General features: G+C 33.8%; 2 protein-coding genes across 7 annotated transcripts in view; one reads left to right on the forward strand and one right to left on the reverse strand.

The window, feature by feature from the left end:
- Positions 1-640: 640 nt before the first annotated feature.
- LOC141449625 (uncharacterized) overlaps positions 641-19,665 on the reverse strand; it is a 115,959-nt gene continuing 96,934 nt past the window's right edge. For 5 of the 6 annotated variants that reach the window (XM_074119190.1, XM_074119193.1, XM_074119192.1 and 2 more), the window contains 10 exons: positions 13,158-13,370; positions 12,801-13,024; positions 12,331-12,542; positions 11,511-11,719; positions 8,761-8,937; positions 7,629-7,808; positions 7,328-7,510; positions 5,439-5,762; positions 4,882-4,963; positions 641-1,993 (listed from right to left, as the gene is read on the reverse strand). In XM_074119190.1, coding sequence (XP_073975291.1) covers positions 1,618-1,993; positions 4,882-4,963; positions 5,439-5,762; positions 7,328-7,510; positions 7,629-7,808; positions 8,761-8,937; positions 11,511-11,719; positions 12,331-12,542; positions 12,801-13,024; positions 13,158-13,370 — 2,180 coding nt within the window. In that variant the 3' untranslated portion in view covers positions 641-1,617. Of the gene's footprint in view, positions 1,994-3,760; positions 3,975-4,881; positions 4,964-5,438; positions 5,763-7,327; positions 7,511-7,628; positions 7,809-8,760; positions 8,938-11,510; positions 11,720-12,330; positions 12,543-12,800; positions 13,025-13,157; positions 13,371-19,665 lie in introns of all 6 variants that reach the window. The other variant, XR_012455627.1, reaches the window with a different exon arrangement.
- LOC141449626 (uncharacterized) lies at positions 8,952-11,452 on the forward strand. Its single transcript, XM_074119196.1, has one exon. The coding sequence runs from the start codon at positions 9,383-9,385 to the stop codon at positions 10,595-10,597; it is 1,215 nt and encodes a 404-aa protein (XP_073975297.1). The 5' UTR covers positions 8,952-9,382; the 3' UTR covers positions 10,598-11,452.

Consider the following 19,665-nt stretch of genomic DNA (forward strand, 5'->3'; position numbering starts at 1 on the left):
AGGAATAAATGCTAAATATAGGAATAATTTGTAGACTCAGAAAATTAATTAAAAGATGGATATTTAATAAATGGAATAATGTTTAATCAACAAAATAGGCAAAATGTATAATGTAATAAAAGTGTTTCTTTAAAAGTGGCCCTTTTTTAAAAAAAAAAAAAGTGAATGGACATTTTCGGGAAAATGTCAAAAAAACATTGAAAAACTCTTCTATAAATTTCACCATTTTCAGTAAATCTATTTTCGATCAATTTCAACTCCAGAGATAGTTTTGTCTTTTAATATGGTATATATGTAAGAACTGTAAGTTTTACTCAATGGGCTCTTTAGGGAAAGATCCCCTAAGAAGAAAACAGCAAAACAAAAAGTCTTTCTTATGAGGCACCACGGTAGCGGTAAGAGGCGAGACCTGTAAAGCTAATATGTGTTGTGGTACTGGGTTCGATTCCCGGTCTTAGGCCTTGGATTTTATTTAATGGTTAATAAAAGAAATTTACAGTAAAGTAAGTTTGCTAGTAACCTGCGTCCACGTCACCTAATTGATAGTTGGACGTAAAGCCCGCCTGAAAAAATAGGCATTACTTTACTTTTTACTTTAATTTTGGGCAAAAAGAAGAAAAAGGTGAAATGAATGAATGAATGACTTTTCTAATATTAAATATAATTTCATATTTATACATACATACTTACAATTTAGTATATTGTAATATCAAAGCCAACAATATTATTTACAGAAGTATAAAAATGTTTCGTTTTATTTATAATATGAAATTATCACATACATTCCTCTCTTATTAGGATTTATTAATAATTTTTCAATAGTTTTTGAAAGGTGGGAGTTCTATCATTTTTTTAATTAAGTAAATATTTTAATTGTTCAACTACTCACAAGAATTACATCAGCCAAATTTTATTTACTAAAATTAGGCTAAGGAATTCCTTCATATTTGTTAAGAAGCATTTCTTAAAAATCTAATTAATTATAAATTTTATTTACATCATAAATATCGTGAATCAGCTATACATAATGTTTGAATAGTTATGAGCATTGGGGATAATTTTTTTAAATAATTATAAAATATTCAACTTATTCTATTTTAGAACATGTATTCTGGATTTTAAAATCAGTACTCATCAATTTATTTACAGGTAAACTTAATATGCTCAACGTATTCAAAATCAAGTAGTAAAAAAATAAAATCTTAATAAATTTCTAATAATTAACAATTCGGAATGTTTATGAATTTGGTAACATAATAATGTTTGGCAGGACAACATTAATCGAACAACTTGAGCGTTCTAGATAATCGACCGAGCATTATAATTTTGCATGAAAACTAGATGTGGTTGCCTTTGTAAGCCGAAGGTAGTTTTACTAATCGTAAAATAATTAATTTCAAGAGATAGAATTTACGGACGATGATTTCAAATGATTACTTTGAATAAAAAAAAAAGGAAAAGAAAACCACACAAAAAAGGTTACAAAGTTCAGCATACCTTTCTAATTATTTCGTGAAGGTATTCTTAAAACTTTCATTTTCTAATTTAAGAAACTAGATTTTGAATGTGCAATCTTGTAGAATAGATTGCTTATTGTGATTAAACACAAAAGATTTCCTAATATCTATGGTTTTTGTGATGCCTCCAGTCCTGTTGGCCGTGGACATGCTGATGATGCGGATGATGGTGGTGATGGTGATGATGATGATGCCGTTTCTTATCCTGCACCGGTCTGTACACGTCCGTGATCACGAGCTCACTGCCATCTCTCTCTGCAGGCGTCTCCTTCATAATGTGATGTCCCGCCGAACTTCCATTGCTAACTTTTCCATTAGCTCCGCCACCTCCACTAGCAGATTGATGAAGATTTTCCCATGCTTGACGGTAATAGCGATTCAGACCTCCTCTGGATTCAGAACTTGAGGAATCAAATGATGCTACCGTATTACTGTCCGGGGATCCTCGATGGCGATAGTGTTTGGCACTACGGTTTCTATTGAAAGAAAAAATAATAATATAGCTTAACAATTTGGAATTATATTAAATAAACACTTTAAATGAAGACTTCAAAACTTAAAGAACGATAATATTAACAGGTGAGAAGAGTGCAATTTTTTTCAGTAAAAGGTGTCGCAGACGCAATTGAAAGCACTTTTTTGATTAAAATTACGTAATTGTGATTCCTCTAATTATTACGTTGTGAAAAAAGTCAATAAACAAAGTCTTCCACTGAGATGGTTTCTTCATTTTTTTTATCTTATAAAAAATCGGGCAAGAATTTTCATACGACTTTTTCTGTTACCGATATTGACAATGAATGAATTTTTTTAGCAACTTGGAATTTGGTCAGCAAAATCAATGAAAACCACACAATATATATTGAGTAAAGAAGCATTTCTACTGAACGATTTTCGTCAAATTTGGAACTTTACTTGCATATTTAATTCCTGTTAATATTATTCAGGTAAGAGACATTATTCTTACTTGACACATTACTCAATGTTTCCTTCAGAAAATAAAAGTTACAGTCCTAAATGTAGGTAATGAGTCTATGAAGTTTATAGTAATATTGAGAAAACTCAAAAAAAAAAAAAAATCAGTAAAGTGACACATCTTAAAAACCAATTTTAATCAGAAGGTCGCTAATACCAGTAGCAAGTCGGAGTATCAATTTTGAACTTACTCTAGCCCTTATTGAGTTGTCGGCTATTGAATTCTCACACAAGGTACAAAATACAGTCACAAGATATTTAGTAAAAACCACTTCTTCAGACTAAGGGGACTTCAAAACAGATATTTCTGATGAAAACCAAAAGTGAGAAGCTCTCAATCGAGAGCAACTTGAGAAAAAAAAAAAATAACATTTGAGAGAAGATCTGTGGAATGATTCATTAGACTTGGTTGCCAGTAAAGTAACACTTCATTTTGTTAACAATCACAACCTATATAATAAAGAAAACCATTAAACATTAGTAAGAATTCAAAGTTTAAAGACAATTGTAGTATAACCGAATAGGAATTAAGAAAAAGTTATTTGAGTGTTTGATACTATTTTTTATAATTTAAAAAATAACATCTTAACTCTTAAAAGTATTAAATAAAAGTAAAGGACAAAAATATTATAATAACTCGTCAAAATTAGTTAATTTCATGGTATTAATGCTAATGTTATTTAAAAGACTTTTTTTTTTTAAATCGAGATGAGTGCAAAATATGTATTTAAATATAAAAGCATCTCGCTATTCCATCTGCTGAAAGTTCTGCTTTTTTAATTTGTTGGTGCTGAATAGATTCATTAAATAATTTCAGCTCCCATCTTTAAAGGTTGATTAATAAGTTATGATTGATAAAAATTTATTAATAAGATTAATTACACTTCCAAGAGCAAAATGATTTTATTTTTTCAGCATAAAGTTTTCCTTCTATTAGTCCTTTCTATGATTATTTTTGTTGAGATTTTTGGAGAAAACATGCAATTATTAGCCATGCACTGGCAGAAAAAACCATATATGAATATGTATTAAAATAAATAAATAAGCACGTGCATCATGCAATTTTACTTTTGTAATTGATGGAAAGGAAGAAAGCTTGGATAAGGGAATTGACACTGACACCTCAAACATGTTTATTGTGACAATCATGTGCTTCTGTCTATCGAAAAGATATGTGGCAAGGGTTTGTATAGTTCGTTTGAAATTTCCTGTGTATGCAGAAAAGCAATATATTTAATATAAATTTGATAAATAATATTTATTTTTACCTTATTTTATTTGTACTTTATCAGTCGATATAGTTTCTAATACATGGTCGGGGTGTGCGAGTGTCATATTGGGTTAGAGAAATATCCAGCACGACTGTGGTATGCCCTTGCAAACTGCCGCCGCCCGACTTGCTGGTCTGGGAAGGGCATCGCGAGGAGGGTGTACCACCGGGATGGCATTGATCGTGTCGGGGGAAGCTTCGACCTCCGCCCACTGCAACACACAATAACCCGACACCCCCGACACAACTACGTTAGTCACATGCTATCGACACTACTTTTACAACTAACTAACAAAAAAAAGCAGAAGACAATATGCTATGGGTGATAAAAACAAAACTTGTCAAAGTGAAAAGAAGTGTAATTTTCAGCATTTAAATAAATCTAATCATTTATTTTGTATTTGCAGAAGCATATTTAATTTTTATTATTCCTAACCTGCTTGGTTATAAGTTTTAATAACTATATTGCAAGTTTTTAACTGAGTTTTTAAATTGATAGCAGGATGTCGTAGAGATTAGATCAGGATGTGGTGAAAACAAATTGACTCCCAAGCTTAGGTAACGACGTTATATTCCTGAGAACGAAATTCTGGAAAAACCTAGACTGGTTACTTATTCATCAGATCCTGGCCGAATCACTATTACACCTGCTTATATTAAACGGCGAAGAGAACCACGAAAAAAATTAAATTTGCTTTCCGAAAAATTAAATGTATTTAAAAATTGTGGAAAACTAAAATACGTTTATTAATTTTTAATTATTTAAATTTTGAATAATGATGAAACAATACGATCAAATTGGTTATCCTTTAGTATTTCTTACACTAAGAAATCTTTATTTTGAGTCTGAGAAATTCTTTTTGCTTTATAATAAAAAATAAGTTAGCCGATTAAAATAAATAAAATGTGCACTTTAATGCAATACAAATCAGTGGATCTGTTATTAATATAGAAAGAATCTTTTCCGAAAAAGAAGAAATTTAGACACTGTTAGAAGAAATAGAATTAATCAGTAATAAGAATAAGAGGTTATTTGGAAAGCATTTAGAATTCATTCACATTTGATTATTAACATAAACTTAATATAAATAAAGAAAGCAAGAAAATAAATTGCTCTACCTTTTCACTAAAATCACAATAGTTGTAACAACGGCAGCCAGAAATACGAATCCTCCAAAAACGCCCAAAGCAATTATAGCACCTGGAAAATATTTTGGATAAATTGAATGTGACAAGAATGTTTATATTTGCATGAATGGTTCAGAAACGTGTACTAAAATTAGTTAATTTCATAAAGCATTCATTTTTGCAAACCTATTTTTCACACAAACAAATTTTATTTTGCCTTTCAGTATTTTTTTTTTAAATATTCTTTTTATATTTATATTTTTTTATATATATACTGATATTCAATGGTTTTTTACTTTTTCATACTTTTGAATTTGTGATTTTTTCTATTTTACTTTTATTGATAGGAAAGAACACCTGCAAAATTATCAAACTTTTTAGACTTGCATGTCTCTTTGAATAAGGGTTGTATGGAATGAAATATGTTTGAGCAGTATTTTTAATTGAGTTATCCATCATCCTACCATTTCAAAATACAACTAATTAACTCACATTTATTTTAAATGTACTACTAATTCTTTGTAAACTATAAGTTTAATAAAAAGTACCAAGATTAAGTTTAGCTCCTAGAGTAGGCCTTTCATCGTGAATAGAATGAGATGGAATTTCAACACCATTCCTTGAGATATCATGTCTAATATGAACATTTTCAGATAAATCTGAATCAGTCGGCCTTCCTGCAACGACAATTCTCGGCACATGCCTCGTCTCGCTGAGTTTGTTATCTTCTAAATCTGGTTCCGCGGAAACTGGTTTCGGAGTCTGAACCGGTCGAGGTGTGAATGGCCGTGGTTTTTCTCTCGGTGGAGATCGCATTGTGGTCGCTGGACGATTGGGCAGCAAACTTGGTAATATACTTCCTCGTGGTTCTTCTGTAAAACGTAATAAAAATATATTGATAAATATTAATTTTAACTGATACATTAATTAACATAATTAATAATAAGTTTATTAATGTTACTCATTTCTATTTGGTTTGGCTTTATTCCATTTCAAGTTTTTGTAGTGAAAGCTAAAAAACATATAGACAGGAAAAACTCATATAGGAACACGGAAATCGGCTTTCTCATTGTTCAGGTTTCTTCCTACATTCCCTTGAATGAGGAAGGAAAAAGTATTTAGAAATAGTCTAGGCTGATGAGGAAGGCCTATTGTGAGGTCGTAAGATATTCTAAATTAGGCGAGGCAGCAAAACCTGAGACTGCTCCGATAGGCATTATTTCACCTGTGACCCATTTAGCTAACAGGTTGGAGAGGCTTTTTATTAGGGCTAGATGCAACATACGATTTCGTCCCACAAGTGTCTGCTGTTCAAAGCCAACAACCCACTTCCAAGAAGTCCCACAAAGAAGCAAGTCGGGGGTCTTGACGCGGACTAAGTCGAGTGCTCATGTCAACATAATTGGGTTTTATGCCTTCAGATAAGGCACGATTGTTCAGCAAACTTATCCTCAGGGAGTTCCGCTGTAGTTGGTTCAAGCCCTTGTGGATATTGTGACAGGAGGAGAGAAAAAACAGCTGCTATACCCTGTTAGATTGCTCTGCAATCAGTAGTTTGCCTTATGAGTCCTCTTGCAATCTCTAATTAGCGATATGACGCTTGGAGATCAGAGGAGATTATTTGCAAAAACGACTGGTAAACTAGTCGCAATAATAACGTACAATCAAAAGACTTGTATTTCTTACTACTACGAAACCTCAATGCTCTATACCTGAGTTTCACAACCATGTACCATTTCTTGTTGAAAGGCGCCTTAAATAAGCAACATTTACTAAACATAAAAAATGTATTCATTTTCAAGAACCTCCTTAAAAAATAAAAACTGTTGGTGAGATTTTGAAAGTATAAATGCAACACCTCTGCTATACTTAAATAAAAAAGAATTCAACAACGAAAAATAATTGCAATAGTTGTAAAATTAAGACTTCAATTTTAAAAACGCTTGTCTGAAAATTAGTTAAAAAATATGGCGTAATTTGTTCCAGACTCTTGTACACATCTCTCTCAGACCATTGCGGCTAGTAAGACTGCAATAATTAAGCAACACGTTTTCTAAAATAATGAGCTGCGATCATCTGGGTGATTTTGTAAAAAAATAATTACAAGGCGTTGGAAATATCCACGATAAGTCTTTATCTACAGAGTAGCACACCAATTTCTAGTAAACTTACGAATACAGATACTGGGCAACAACACCAGGCTCGAGAGAAAATAGACCGACTGTGACCAAAACCTGAACTAATTACTTGACAAACAGCCAATGATGATTGTTATAAATTTACACCTTTTTATTTTTTTATACAAGTATATAGTATTTTGTAAGGAGAAAAAACTACTAGAATATAGAAATTTTCAATTTATCAAATCTCTAAGTTTGGATGTGACGGTTGCGTTCAATATTCATACAAAATAATTAAATTTTGTTTTCTCTCTTACCTCTGCAAACTGGTGGAGGCTTATCATACTTTCCATTATCAAGGCAGGTTATCTGCTTTGGTCCAAACAATTTATACTTTCTGGAGACGCAAGAATATTCAACAACTGTTCCAGCAATAGTTATGTTATTCGAAAGAAACATGTCACCATTTGCCACTACTGGCGGTTCCCCACAAAGAATTGCTATATAAAAAAAAAAGAATTATAACTATAATTGTTCATCCTTTTGATTGAAAATCTACTTTAAGCCGTTTTAAGTCTCCAAATATAATTTTATCATAAAAAACGAAAAAATACATACGTTGACATCTTGGCGGTGGTCCATCCCAGCGCTCATCAAGATCACAAATCAGTTGGGCTCTTCCAGACATTTTATAACCTTCATTACAATGGTATAAAACTTGGCTCAAATATCCAATAGTACCATTTATTAATGTGTAGCCACCGTTTACAATATCAGCGGGAAATCCACATTCAATTCCTGAAAAAAAAGTAAAAATAAAAATACTATAAAAGTAGAAATCGTTTTAACCGAATCTATTTGAAAATAATTTATTAGGTGAAAAAGCCTAAGTTGTTGTTTTCAATTCTAACAAGAAAATTAAGAAATCAAATGCGCATTACAACGCAGTTACACCTTTACTAATTTCATCTCTGATATCTATCTACAAATCAGATTGAATAAAGCATAAACATTTATTTTTTTTTTTTTTTTTTTTTTTTTTTTTTTTTTTTTTTTTTTTTTTTTTGGCGCATCAACAGCTGAGGTCATTAGCGCCCGGAGCTTTTTCCAGTGCACTGCCGGCCTCCGGACAGTGTTCTCTCGTTACAGACAACACTGTCCATCACCGGACATTGAGCTGTAAGAAGCTCCTAGGAAGAGAAAATCTAAGGGTCAGCTGCTGGATTCGAACCCGGGACCTCTGCGTGGGAGTCCAGTACGCTAATCTCATAGCTAATCCCTTCCCTATTATAATTATTATTATTATTATTTTTTTTTTTTTTTTTTTTTTATTTGAGGCGCGTCAACATCTAAGGTTATTGGCGTCCGGAGCTTTTTTCAGTGCACTGCCCATCACCGGACAGTGAGCTGTAAGAAGCTCCTAGGAAGAGAAAACCTAAGGTTAGCAGCTGGATTCGAACCCGGGACCTCCGCGTGGGAGTCCAGTACGCTAATCTCATAGCTAATCCCTTCCCTATTATAATTATTATTTGACATTCCATTAAACATGCATTCTTAAAAAAAAAAAAAAAAAAATGTTAAGTACCCAATTTCTTTTGCTTGAGTATCCACTAAATATTCATAACTAGAATATCCACTAGTTATTCTAGCAATTTAAAAAATTTAGAAAATAGAATAGTAACCTTAAGACAATAAAATTTAGTGAACACTTCTATGTAATAATTATGGCAGTTTATGTTTAGATTCTTACGTTTACAAACAGGTGGAAACTCATTGTAGAAACCAGTAGGGAGGCATACTCTTGTATTAGGGCCAACAAGAAGATGTCCTTCATCACAAGAATATTCAATCGTAGCGCCAACATTAAAACTGTCTGCTATCATGGTTGAATTTGGCGGCTGCTCTGGTTTCCCACAAGCCTTTGGTTCTAATTAAAGAAAAGTTCTGTTATTTTAACACCATATTCAGAGGCATCCATGTCCTTAAATTAAAGGGAAAAAAATTAAGGACATTTTTGTCAAATGATACATTGACATTAATACCGATAACCAATTAATTAATTAATGAATGATAGAATCCTAGGCAAAGAAGTGGTGGATTATAATGAACATATAGCATGCCACGTTTGCTCTCCAGCAGGGCTCCTGTCCACCTGTCTTCTTCAACAGAAATCCTCTTCCTTGCACAGATCTGGTACGCTACCTTGGGCTCTTCATAGACACACGACTCGCGTGGAACCCACATACTAGACTTAAAAGACAAGCAATGACAAAATGTGCAAAACTTCTTTACAGACTACTTGGACGATGCTCCAAATTGCCCATAGAACTCAAACGTTTAATATACAATATTATCCTCAATGTTTGGGCTGAATGCTTTTAAAGAAACCAGACAAGCCTCAGAATCAAGCGCTAAGACTTATCACTGGCGCATCTAAATCCACGCCGATAACAGCCATGGAGATACAAACTGGCATCGAACCATTGTCAGTAAGAAGGGATATGGCCGTGGTAAGAACTAGTGAGCGGATAAAGCGTCTTGGTCTATTGTACTGGGACACCTACAGGCAACCCACTCAACGTCTCAAAACCCAAGGTACATTTTTATCGATTGCAGAAAAGATAACAAATTCTTATGCCACGCCAGCAGGCGAAAGACAGTTATTCCCGCTGCTGGGTGAGATACGTCAAAGGCACCTCGCCAAAGGATTGCTGCATCTTATCAAAGATGTGAATAAAGGAGAAACCCCAGCGTATGAATTAAAAACCCTAGCCTTAGAAACCATCCATAATAGATACCCGGACAGCCTTTGGCTGCATGTGTATATGGATGGGTCAGCTGTAAACGCTAGTGGTAGTGCAGGTGCAAGGGTTTATAGCTCCGCTTTCAGTTTGGCGGAACCAGTAGGAAGAGTGGCCTCTAATTTCGATGGGGAGGTCAGAGCGGTCCTTTTAGCCCTAAAATGCATTGAAAATATGGCGATTAAGAATGTAGTCCTTTTTATCGATTCGCAGGCCGCGATCATGGCACTGACTACTTGGGCTGCGACCGACTCCCACGACATAATTCAATGTCGTAAAATAATTAACGACCTCATCGAGGAAAATGTGAGAGTAATTTTACAATGGATCCCCAGCCATTGCGGCCTCAGCGGGAACGAGGAAGCTGACAGACTCGCCAAGCTGTCAGCAAATATGACACAGCCTAAAGGGTCCATTCCTTTTGAGACCACAAGACGAATTTACCGGACAAAAGCCAAAAAGAGAACAGCGGAGCTGCACACCACACTATCAGAGGGCAAACGATGGGCTATCTTGAGGGACAATGTGCTGCCAAAGAACCTGCTTCGGAGCGTAGCGGTGGCCTGTTTTCGTTTGGTCACTGGACACGATTACCTGCAGGCACACTTATTTAAGATCGGCGTAGTTGACAACTCGAACTGTGTGCTTTGCGGGAACGGGCACATGACAGAAGACCATCTTTTTGAGTGCGAAGCCCTGTCCCATTTGACTGCGACTACTGACGAGCTCTCTTCAAGAGCGAAAATATATTGGGCTGCGAGACATCTAATGGCTGAGCGCCAATGATGTATGGCATTAGAAAAAAAAAAAAAAAAATTATCCTCAATGTAAACTTACGGACTAGAGCTGTGGGGTTCAGCCAAACCAACAATCAGTACAAACATTTCAGTCAAAACTCTTCCGACAGATAGCTGACGCTCCTTTCTACGAGACTAACCTCACTCTTCACAACGACCTCAACATCCCATTCGTACAACTTGCCAGACGAAATATCAAAAGTTCCATAATGCTCTCTCTGATTGTCTAGTCCTCTCGTACAGTCTCTCGCCTCCTCTGACAACCCTAACAATCCTCCTCACTGACTGAATCGCCAATGGCCCCCCAAGACTTCCTAGAGGTCTGAAGATGATCGTCATCATTAATATCGATATCCTGTAGAGAGTGATACCGCTGGGTAGTTTCTCTTCTCTTCCTATTTACTTATTATACATATATGTATATTTATACAGATGTAAATTGCTAAATAAATTGAAAAAAAATGGTCAAAATCTTTTTAAATTTTGTACGCTGGTGACTATAAATAAAGAGACGCTCCTGACCAAAATATAATTTCTTCTAAATCAATTAAATGCTAAAAGGGTCAGCAGTGGTCTAATGCAATCATTTCATTTCAATTTTCATTAAAAAAAAAAGAAAAAACTATTTACTAGAGAATGAAGTCATGTAAATAGGTGGTTACAATCACATAATTGGATATGCTACGTTTCTTCTATTTGGACCGTTTCGGATATTCCTCCATTCTTAATATGAATTGCGTTAGATGTGATATAATTTCTGAAAGTTACTATATGGAATCTCGCAAACAAACAGTGATGAGAGAAAAAAAAAATTAAGATTTTAGTTAGAATTAGGGAATAGAATTACGCAATGTCGGATAAAATTACCGAAAGTAATGAAACATTATTAAAAGATTACTTACGGTGCTGACAAATGTAGTTAATCTTAGCGTTGCAGTTAGTATCTGACCATAGCCAGCCTTTAGATCCGTCGTAGCGTGCACAATCTTCATCTCCGCCGGGTAGATTCCAGAAGGAAACAGTTACATCCTCTCCGTTTATCCACTTCCAGTTGTTTTTATCTTTATGATCTCGTACAGCACCCATCCAGTATTGACTGCTTGTGTCAGTTCTAATAATAACATAGAATTTGAAATAACTGTAGCAGAAAATTTTATTAGATTAGTCTTAACGAATATCCCAAAGTGAGTGACGGTGTGTAGATCACTCATTTTATATGGCAGAACGAACTTTTTATCACGTCCAATCCCCGCACAGTTTTTATAACGTGGTAGTATACATTATGTGGTGGGCAGTTGTAATCCTGTCTCGTTCTTAAAAAAGTCCAAAATTATCTACCTGCTTGTTTTAGAATTCTTGAATTCAAGAATTTTTTAAAATTGTTTATTGCTACTTATACATAATAAGCAATAAATTATATTCCTCTTTCTAAGATAATCTTTAGTTGTTCATCTATACTTTTGCATAAGAAGTCCATACAAAAAAAAAAACAAAAAAGACATAACATTTGAATGTTTGATTATTGGGAATTTGATATTTCTTAAAGTGTATTGAAATGATCATATCTGCCATTTTTTTATATTGTGGAAAATGTCGGAACACGATTCAGTTGTTAAGCACAATATGCAAAATGCAATTAAATAACTAATCTTTTGCATTCTATATTCCGTTTTCAAAATTCAAAAGAGAGTTATACTTATTTTGCAATAAACTTTTACAAACCTGTGCCTTCTCCAAAGTTCCCAGCTGATAAAACCTTGCAAAGCAGGATTACTTTCATCAACAAGAGTGCCTCCGCGACTTCTACAGAAATTTAGAGCTTCCCTCAGAGCCAGGGGCTGTCTGTTGTAGAAAATGTAGCATTTACCATTGTAAGTAGCTGTACTACCTGGGGGTTGGTCTCTGAACTGAGGGCACCTTTCTATTGGCAATGCCTATAAAAAAGTTTTTGTCACACATGCAATGAAATTACAGGAGAAATACTACACTAAAATTGAATTTATTAGCATTACATTTTGATTACAATTAGAAGAAAATATATAAACTATATTTTTAAATATTCCAAATATATGTACATCTATTTTCTTTTAATCCTTTAACTTCGAGGTTCATTTCAACTTGTACATCACAACGTACACACTCCACAGCTTTTTAAACCAAAATTTCAAATGTATTTACGCATGTAAATTTACCTGGTCAGTATAGACAAACGCCTCACAAATTGAGAGTTGATTAGAAGATGACGCTGCTTCCAAGTGGACGCTAACAAAAGCGCCAGGCATTGGTGGATTGCATGGAAGAAAAAGCGGCTTACCCTCTTCCAAAAAGCCGGTGTATCTGTTACAAACTGGGTTGGTTGCTAGGTCTGGACGGTTGTTGCCAACTCTGACCACAATTGTAGCTGGTTTGTTTTTCCCTGCAGTATTTAAGAAAATAATATTTATTCCATCTAAATTAAAAATACCTTTTGTAAAAATACTTATTGAGGTGTTAGCAAATTAATGCATTAGAAAGCAAAATGAATGGAAAAGAAAAGAAATTGCACTAACCACAGCAAGGTTTTCCAAAATCCAGACGTACTAATTGAACCATGTAAGGCTCCAACAGGTTGACGTACCACCAAGGTATTCGCTCTGGTCTCGTCAGTGTGCAAGTATCTGAGTTAAAGAACGAACTTGTGCTTCCATCAATTGCTTTTTGTGGTACCCCACTTTGTTCAGAGCTTACTTGCATTGGTGCTTTGCCAGCTGCCACGTTCAGTACTGAAAGTAAAATTAACAATAGCAGTGATTAATCAGATTAATAAATTTTTTAAAAAAAGTTATTAATAAAATAGTAGGCATACAATTAATCTAGTGGCAACTAGATTAAATTTTGTTAAAGATATTAGGTTGCTTCCAGTGTCTTCCTCACCACCCTAGTAAAGCCCCTTAAAAAAATAGTTCAATCATAAATGTTCACTACCATGAAAACGGTAATATACTCAACTCCAGTGCTCTATTCACTGAGCTAATCCCTTTCTTCTTTAATTATTTTATTTTTTTAATAACTTTTTTCTTCTTAGTTTGGTAAATTTTAATATTTTATTCATTAAATAAAAAATCTTTATAAATGATAGAACTTTTTTACTTTATTAAAATGAAAATAAGAATTATATTCCTAGTTTATTGCTGGTGCTAAACTAGCAAAAGTTTTTAAGAATGGGTCTTATTACAATTGTTGGTTTATTTTTTATATATTATTTTATTGTAACTACCTCGAGAAAAATCACTAAAATTATTGACTAAAATTATTAAGTCAACATTAAGGGGCACTCAGAGGATGAGTACCTGATGAAGTTACCAATATAAAAGAATACAAGACCAACACATCCTCTTGAAGAATCTCCTCTTGAAAGAAGGATTTCTTAAAAGGAAAGTAAGGGGGTCTCTTTCTAATGACCTAACGCAATGAATAAGAAATTGTAGTTGTACAAATGCCATTGTTCAGATTGCGTTTTTTTAAAAGAAGTTACTTGAAAATTTATATGCTAGTCATGTTAGTTTAGCCTGTTGACTATAAATGAGCTACTCGCCATTGCAGAGGTGGTAGTGTGAAAAAACACTTCCTTGGAACCTACCTACCGAACCGTTAACCAAACCCACTTCCATAATCCTGGACCTCACTGTTATTTTATATACTGTGTGAATTTCTAAAATATTATTATACATTTTAGTTATTTAATCATGTCTTCTTTTAAAAGTAATTTTCTTTATATTGTTTTTTTTTCTAAAAATGATAATATCTTCTCGTTAAGGGCGTTGTTCATTGAGACATTACTCTGACCTGTTTATTTTGTTTTAATGTTGCTGTCAAGTAATTTATGCATAATACACGCAGCCATTAATCTTTTCGTAATACTTCCTTAAACTTTGTATTCACTTGTGTTTTTTTATTTATTTTTTTAATTGGTGTATGAAATTCTTTTTTACTTTAAATTACATGGTACTGTGTTTACTTATAATCCTCAATAAATACTCAAATTAATTAGCCTTTTTTATTTTATTTACAGTTTTATTTTTATGTACAGTTTGGACACACACACACTTCCAACGGACAAATTGGTATAAGCATTTTTTTCTTATATCAGTTCTGAAACATAAGTCCTAAAACTTATTATTTCAGATTTTCAGTTATTAGAATTTAAATGCTTAAAGCTCTTAAACAGCAATTCTTTGTACAGATCTGGTGCGCTACCTTGCGCTCTACATAGACAAACGACTCACGTGGAACCCATTCACTAGACTTAAGACAAGCAATGTCAAAACGTGCGAAACTGTTTTACAGACTACTATTGGACGACGTTCCAAATTGCCCATAAAACTCAAACGCTTAATATACAATACTATCTCAAACCTACGTGGACTTACGGACTAGAGCTGTGGGGTTCAGCCAAACCTACAAACATACGGACAGTACAAACATTTCAGTCAAAACTCCTCCGACAGATAGCTGACGCTCCTTTCTATGTGACTAACCTTACTCTTCACTTCGACCTCAACATTCCTTTCGTACACCAACTCGCCAAGACTAAATACCAAAAATTCAATACTACTCTCTCGACTAGCTCTAATCCTCTTGTACTGTCTCATGCTTCCTCTGACATTCCTATTAATACTCCTCGCCGACTGAATCGCCAATGGTCGCGCGACTTCCTCGCAGTCTGAAGACCTAAACGTCATCCTTCTCCTGTAGAATGTGCTACCACTGGGTAGTTTCTCTCCTCCCTCACCAGTTCATCATACTCATCACATTTACTCATTGTATACAATGTATACAGATTGTAAATTACAAAATAAATTTAAATAAAAAAGTTCCTAAAGAAAATGATCATGTCAAATTTTATTAATAAATTTTCTAATTTCGGATATCTTTGAATTATACAGTTATGCTTGTTTCCCTCTTCTCCATTTTCGCTTCTCCTGGGGGATTTGTATGTAGGCTCTTCTTAAAGGCAAAGTCAAAAATATGGGTTGTATAAAACTAATTCCCTAAAGAGAAATAGATATCTTGGAACAATTCTCTTTTTTATTATTGCAACTAAAGAAAAAAAATTATTTTTCAGGTACCAAGGTATTAATTAAGAAACGAGCTACAAATAACAACTTCTTCAAAGTAAGATCTCAGTTAGTTTGAACAGTCAATTTGGATGTGAGATTTCCTTGAAACGTTTTGTGCAAAGTATTCTGAGGAAATGCCAGGACATTCCATTTCAACCATCAACTTCTCGAGAGCACCAGCATGTAATAGTTGCTTGCTCTTGCCCGAAGAAAATTACATTTTGATGGCCAAGAATTGGACCTTCTTTAATCCATCGACAAACCGACTGCTCTACACAACTTCTTGCTTTCTTAGAGCCGAAACACATCTATTGACATAATAATAATTTTTTTTTTACTTTGGTGAGTACATTTTTTAGTAGTATAGCCTTTTTTATCTACTATTTATTGCATTTAAATTATTGAACATGCACTGTACGATCAAGTTTATTGATTTAAAGATATGTTTACAATGTAAATAACTCAGTTAATTCCAGCATGAATTTAAATAAAGCTATTATAATTTTCCAGACATTTTGGAATCATTGAATATCTTCAATGAAACAAAAATTACAACGAAAACCTTTATGTGTACTGTTTACTCCCAGCTGTCCACATTGTCGATCAATATATTTGAACATTTAAATGTTTTCAACGGCAATACCTAGATTAAACTAGAGTGCCTTGTTTCCATAATAATTTTACGAGTTCGATTGTTTAATCAAGAATCAAGGCAAGAGTTAATAATCTACCCAAAATTGTCGAAGAATGAGATTTAATTGAATAATTTCATTCAATCGATAATTTTATTTACATAATGCAATTTATATATTTTTTGAGTAAGTTAAATACTATTTGAATTTAATGTTTAGATAATTACTTTATAAGTCACAGACAATTAGGTAGAAATCTTGTGATATGGTCAATGAAAATATAAGACGTTACTGTATTATCGATGTAATACTTAATGATTTGTGGAAATAATTGAAATTGGTAAATTGTTTGGCTATTGAGTTTGAGTAAAATTCTGCTATAATTTTTAAATCCCCTGAACTTTTAAATATCAACCTTCCTAAATTAAAACTTTCTCGATTGTACGTACCATGCCATCATTTGACAATAACTCCCATTGCTCTAACTGACCATAAACACAATTCTGGACTAGTCAAACCACAGACTTTCTCCTAAGTTAAGGGACCTTTATGTTTCTGTTGGTAATGGGAAACAAAACTGTTTCTATGGTGTATTGTTTCCGCTTTATTTCCTGGTTTTCTTCTATATTATATAGATATGAATCGTAAAATATGGAAATGTTTTTGTTGTGTGAACTGAACCACTAGTTCAATATCTTATGTATTTGTTAATTCTATATAAAAATTTATTTATATCAAACGAGAAACATAGTTCAATGTTTCGGGTACTCTATTTCGGGTACTCGGATTTTAAATCCTAGTGGAGAAGTTTTTTAAAGCAATTTGATTATTCAATCGTTTTGATTTTGTGTTTTCAATTTTAAGGATGAGAAGTAGAGTGTGAAACAATTGATGATCTTTTGGATACAATTCTGAAAGTGTTGTGGAAGAAGAGTGAATCAAGTTACATGAAGTTAGTGAACAGAAGAAAGCACTAAGCTTTTCAAAATTAAGTGCACTGTTAGGGAAGAGATTAATTCACTGAAAGTGCGCTTGGAAACGCGGTGGCTGGAGTTTTGAGCCAAGGCAGAATCAGGTGCTTAGACTTTCCCTTTTCCCTGGAAGCCTTCCCTTTACGGTGTTTGGCAGTGATACCAATTGGTAAATGGTCCCAAAACTCCAGACATCTTTCACGTAACATAAATAGGTCATCTTTAGAGCTCATACTTCAGCAGAATTAAGCGCCATCTTTTTATTTTTGTTTAGCTTCAGAATTGTAAAAACAACAGCAAAATAAATAAAACTGTACACAATAACAATAAATAACTTGTACAACATATACATGGCTGCCAATTAAGCATTCTACTGGCCAATCTGGAGACATCCTCATTACGTGCTCCTCCTGTTACTAAGAAACTAACTAGGTAAAATAGACATTACAAGAATTCCTTGCAACACACTAAAAGATATTCAATGCTTCCTTATTCTACTATAGAATTCTTCACCAATATAAATCTTATATTTGCTTCCCCTTTAATGGTAGCACATTCTAATCAGTATTTGTACAATAACGAAATAATTAAATAAAGAAAAGAACTTCTGCTTAGTTCTACTAGAGTACCAATTCTTCAAGTTCCCATGATCCTAAAGATATTGTTGACTGAACTATTTCGTGTATATATATGTATATAACTTTTACGCATTATTTATTACATTTTTATTACCGTTTTTGTTTTTATTGTTATAGACAACACTAAAAAGCTTGTGAATCCATCTTACAACCATTGTTTGGTAAGCTTCCGGCCCGCTAGATGTTTGGTGCTCTTCGAATGGCTGAGAACCGAAAGTATCTGAGTATTTAGGCTTAGACGCGTCTGTTCAGGGCTGCTTACCGCCTCTAACGCCCCAGAATAATAGCAGTTCTGTACTTTACGGAACAGATTTCAGAGAGTTTCTTTGTATTTCATAGTTTTTACCGCATTACCTTAATTCTCCTAATTATTAATTGCTCACTAAGTAAATCTCCAAAATCTGCTGCTTGCGCTTTCAAGAAGTGGCTTTTCCTCAGCTTTGTTGTGTTTTCCTCACCCATGATCGTAATTCTCACAGCCACTTTTATGAAACATTATATGATACTGCTCATTCAGTGGTGTCAGGTTTGCTTCCTTGTCTTTTCATATTTATTTAAATTCATATTGTTTCGCTGTTACTCTCAGCCTTCTTTAGTATTTTAGTTTTTTTTTGGCGCATGGGCAGCTGAGGTTATTAGCGCCTTTATTTCTTGCTTTTAAATTTGATTATTGACACCGTAATATTTACACTGTTCTCCATTTAGAGCTAAAAGAAGAATGTTATACGAAATACTCTCTACCCTCACTGCGATTCTTATAGAAGTAATTCAATTTTCTCCCTTCAACAAATTGAATATCACTTCTATAACTGCTGCAAGAAAAAGCTTTTGTTGGCCATATTTTTTAAATTATCTGAGAAAATAATGTTCTGTGGTTTAGTGAATGCGAAAAAAATTGTTTGCGAAAGTTTTTGCTCGAAAACGTTAACAAAGATTGTAAGAAAAAAGTTCGATACTGATATTTTAGTTATGAAATTACAGCTTGCCAATATTTGCCCATTGAAACTGAAACTTTGGTAAGTTTTTTATTTTGTAAAACTGCTACTCCTAGTAGAATGATTTGAGAGACATGCGAAGCTTTCTATCAAAAATCCATTAGAAAATTAGAACGGTTTAACAATCTTTTATCTTTTCCAGAAAGCGCTTTTCCGCTGTGGAGAATCTCAAATGAACTGTTTCCGGTGAAGATTCAAACTTGACACGACTGTAATTGAACATTTTAAGAGGAAAATCTCAGTTGCCAAACTTGGTATTAATACCACGTGGGCCAATGTGATTTCGGTGAATGATGCGCCATTGCGGGTCAAATATCAAATTTATAAGACTGTATCTCGGGCAGTAGCATGTTATGGTGCTCAAGTGTGGGGGCATGAACAATATGAATTGTTGGAGAAATTTCAAAGATACTTTCTTAAAAAGTTGTTCTCTCTTCCTGCCTGCACTCCCAACTATATGCTGCATATCGAAACTTCCCTAGATCCGGTTTTTCTCTTCACATTGAAACTTAATATAGGTTATTGTCTTAATTTGCTTGAATTACCTGACTATCGCTTGCCTAAGATAGTGGCCATGGAAGTAATTAGGCGTAAATTATCATGGTTTTCTTCGTGGATTAGTTTATCCCAATTGCATGGTGTACACTTTGACTCATCAATCCAGGATAAATCCGTATGGTCAAAGCAACTAGGCTCATTAATTTCCACTTTAACACGTTTTT

Source organism: Rhodnius prolixus, unplaced genomic scaffold (assembly GCF_049639745.1).
Source record: "Rhodnius prolixus isolate KJV_2025 unplaced genomic scaffold, Rpr scaffold_2, whole genome shotgun sequence".
In the NCBI taxonomy this organism is placed as follows: Eukaryota; Metazoa; Arthropoda; class Insecta; order Hemiptera; family Reduviidae; genus Rhodnius; species Rhodnius prolixus.